Source organism: Setaria italica, chromosome IX (genome assembly GCF_000263155.2).
Source record: "Setaria italica strain Yugu1 chromosome IX, Setaria_italica_v2.0, whole genome shotgun sequence".
In the NCBI taxonomy this organism is placed as follows: domain Eukaryota; kingdom Viridiplantae; phylum Streptophyta; class Magnoliopsida; order Poales; family Poaceae; genus Setaria; species Setaria italica.
In genome coordinates this window covers 21,576,920-21,580,372 of record NC_028458.1, presented here as the reverse complement: position 1 = coordinate 21,580,372, position 3,453 = coordinate 21,576,920, and the positions used below count along the sequence as shown (strand labels likewise).

The 3,453-nt window shown below is 40.9% G+C and overlaps 1 protein-coding gene across 1 annotated transcript; it reads left to right on the top strand.

Moving 5' to 3' along the window:
- Positions 1 to 2,034, top strand: LOC101780394 (proteasome assembly chaperone 3-like). Its single transcript, XM_022829705.1, has 6 exons — positions 1 to 78; positions 403 to 449; positions 970 to 1,036; positions 1,119 to 1,162; positions 1,607 to 1,664; positions 1,938 to 2,034. Exons 1-6 carry the CDS (start codon positions 1 to 3, stop codon positions 1,986 to 1,988), a joined length of 345 nt encoding a protein of 114 aa, XP_022685440.1. The 3' UTR covers positions 1,989 to 2,034.
- The last annotated feature ends 1,419 nt before the right edge of the window (positions 2,035 to 3,453 follow it).

Below are 3,453 nucleotides of genomic sequence, written 5' to 3'. Positions count from 1 at the left end.
ATGGAGGTGCCAATGAACTCTGCGCAATCCGGTGCTCACTTCCCTATGCAGCATCGATCCCTCTCGTTAGACATCAAGGTACCTGTCTTGCTGAGCAATATGACATATGGTGTCTAATTTAGTCAGATTAAGTGAAGACGATAAATATATATTAGAGTAGAACATGATAGTTTGTTCTATTATTAGTATGGTTTGGTATTGGAGAGAGTATGATTTGCTTTCTTGGAGATTTCTGACTACGATGATAGCTTGATTATTCCTTTCACCCTTCTGCGTTCTCTAGAGCAATAAGACAGACATTGTTATCAGTAAATATGAAGCCTCTCTGGTAAGTTGCAGGTTTAGTTCTTATTCAGTTGAGTCCTGATTCACATGACAAGGATGTTCATCTTAAATCCACAGGTTATTGTGACACAAATTGGCTGCATGGGAACCATACTGGCTGCCAAGTTTGCTTTCTATTCTTAAGCAAATTCATTCTCCTGAAAATGTCAAATTTATTTTTGTTATTTGCATTATCAGTTCTGCACAAAGTAGCTTCCTCCATGCTATTTCCTTCGCATTGTTTTGAAATTGCAATTTTATTGGATCATTTCGAAAGAGTACTCAAGCTCCCTCCGCATATTATTTCACTGACCCGACCATCTAGAAGTAAAATCTTCAAAACACTTCAGCCACATTCATATCAGGTCATAACTTCCAGATTGTTCATATGCCTAAATCTTTATGCAAGATAATGCCTTTTTTACTGCACAAAGTATCTTACTAGTTACTACCTGACTAGTTGCAAGACCTTATTGAATGACATTTCTACAGTAGGTGGAAAGTTAGGGTCTCTGGACATTTATAGCTTAAGAATGTTGACCTTATATATGACATGTTAAATATAGGAAGTCACTGCTTTTTTTCCTTTTTACCTTGAAACCTCTGTACTGTATTTTTTTATTAAGCTTTAATCCCTCTCCATAGGAAAGATGAAAGTGTTTTCTCGGACCCAACCTATAATGTGAATATTCTTTTTGGGAAGAGAGATGAGGTAAGATCATTAGACCATCAGCCATCAAAACATCGTCTGAACATGCACGGACTAACAACTGTACAAAATTTTGTGACTGCAGCCCCTCCTACTTGCTTGTGCACGCCAACTTATTGAGCACATAAGGTTTGCTTCCCTCACCATCTGCTTCTGCCATGTTGTTTTTCTTCTGTCTCCACATCTTTGAATAACATTTTTCATATGTACGTTTGATTTTCATCACAAACTCCACACAATTTATGACCCTATCTATGCTGCATGCCAGACCATGTTTACCCGTCTATTATTAGTTGAAGTAATGATTACCATTTGAAAATAGTCAGCAGAAGGACCTTCTCTTTTATATGCAAATATTCTCCAGCAAAAAGGCTCCTTGATTATAATTGTTTCAGTATGTGTTCTCCATGTAACTTCTGTGCTTCTAGTATCACAAAATTTAGTTAATATTCCTAACACCACTCTTAACTCTTCCTTTGGCTTACGATAGATACACCATTTTCATACTATCGGATACACAAAGAAATAGTATATATTGAGAACTTACACTGCATTGTACATTCATTTCTGTAGTGGCAGTGGCTCAGCACGGTCGTTGGTGATCTCTCTTGGTCTGAAAGATCATTCTCAGGTAAGATTGGGAAATTCACTTTGTGTGACTGTTTTCGCTAATGGATTTATGGTCTCAAGTCTCCAAATAAGTAAATGCTGAACCAGCACAACCACAGTATGGATTACGGTTGATTTTAGTTTTCCAAACTCCTATGGTCAGTTGAAATTTTAACATTTGATCCTTGGTGAAACGAGTGCTATTCATAACACTCTGGGTAGTTTCTTGAAATAATTAATGTCATAGTCTGGTGACAACATATGCCTGATGCGGTAATAACTTTGAACTTCGCAGGGAACACTGAAGGATATAATTGCAGCTGTGATTGAGAATCGTCTTTGGTGATGGTTGTTATTGACTGAGCTAGAGTTGGGATGGGCTGGAGATGCTGACGTGAACATATAACACTGAGCAAGATGAACCCTTATTTATCATGTATGAAATTCTAGAACTTTGTAGGTAGAATTTCTTTCTACTGTCACGGTTAAGAGGTGGTTTTAAGCTGTTCTGTGATTGATAGTCTTAGGATGAGCGAGGTGGAGATAGGGGTTGAGGCTTCTCCTGTTGCCAAGATTTTGAGTCTCAAAATCACTTTTGGGGGAGCATCTCGTGTTTTTTTTCCCCGCGTTGCCAGCAATTTTTTTTGCTATCCAACCCACGTTCATCAGACAAACACATGAATGCCACTTTCTCTAGCCAAGCAAGAATATGATGTGCATGGAGGCAAGGCTAGCAAGTAGTAACAAAAGCTTTTTATTCCCATTGATTTGCTCAAGTAGTCAAGTGTTTTCAAATTGTAGAATTAAACATATACAAAGATTACTTCAATTTGTCTGCAGTGTGTATTTGAAACTATCTGATGACATTATGGCAACCACCCACATGAGACGAGATGCAGGAGAGAATCTCTCGTCTACTCAGATTTGCTACCTAGGCAGGTCAAGCTTTGTGAAAATCAAAAAACAAACCACCCAACAGACACTGATGATGGACATCAGTAAAACTAATTATTGATTGAAACCGAGCAAGTAACGAGGAACACTAAATCTTTGATTGCTAAACTGAAATTAAGATGCATCTCTCAACAACTACTAGTAGCAACTAGAGACAATTCCCTATTTAACACTAGTAAAATTAGTGATTCCTTTTTTGGCCTTCAAAAGTTCAGCCTCCCCTGTTTGACTTCAATTTTCATTCCCTATATGACATTCTGTTCATTTTTCCATCCAATGGCTGTTAACTGCCACGTGAAATGACAAATTTGACCCTGTGGTCATCAAGGCCAGCGCGTGAGACATCATCGACCACAACTTGAGCTACCAAGGCAGTGCCGTTGACTTCAACACGAGCAGCAGCAGCAACGACTCTGGCCGCGTGAACCTCAATGTGCGTCGCTGCTCGGCGCAGATGCTCTATGCCATCCTGTTCATCCTGATCTCCGCCTCCACAGCCCTTGCATCGTCAGCTGAGCCACCCTCTTGCCGCGCTTATCCTTTTCGTCATCGCCAGCCCAAGGGCCGTGTCGCTTCCTCGAGCAAAGGAGCGGCCGGATTTGCGAGCTGCTGGCCGGAATCGTGTGCTGCTGGCCTGAGTCGCAGGCCGCCGGGCGGAGTTGCGAGCTTCTAGCTGGAATTGTGAGCTGCTGGCCGAATTTGGCGTGGGGGTGGATGCTGGCCATGAGCAGAGAGATGGTGCCGTGGTTTTGGATTGATTGGAGATTGCATACTTTTTTTTTTTGCGTGGTTTGGAGATTGCATACGGATCAGTTTTTCACCTTTTTGCTCGGGGCAGTCGAGCTGCAAGCCGCGGC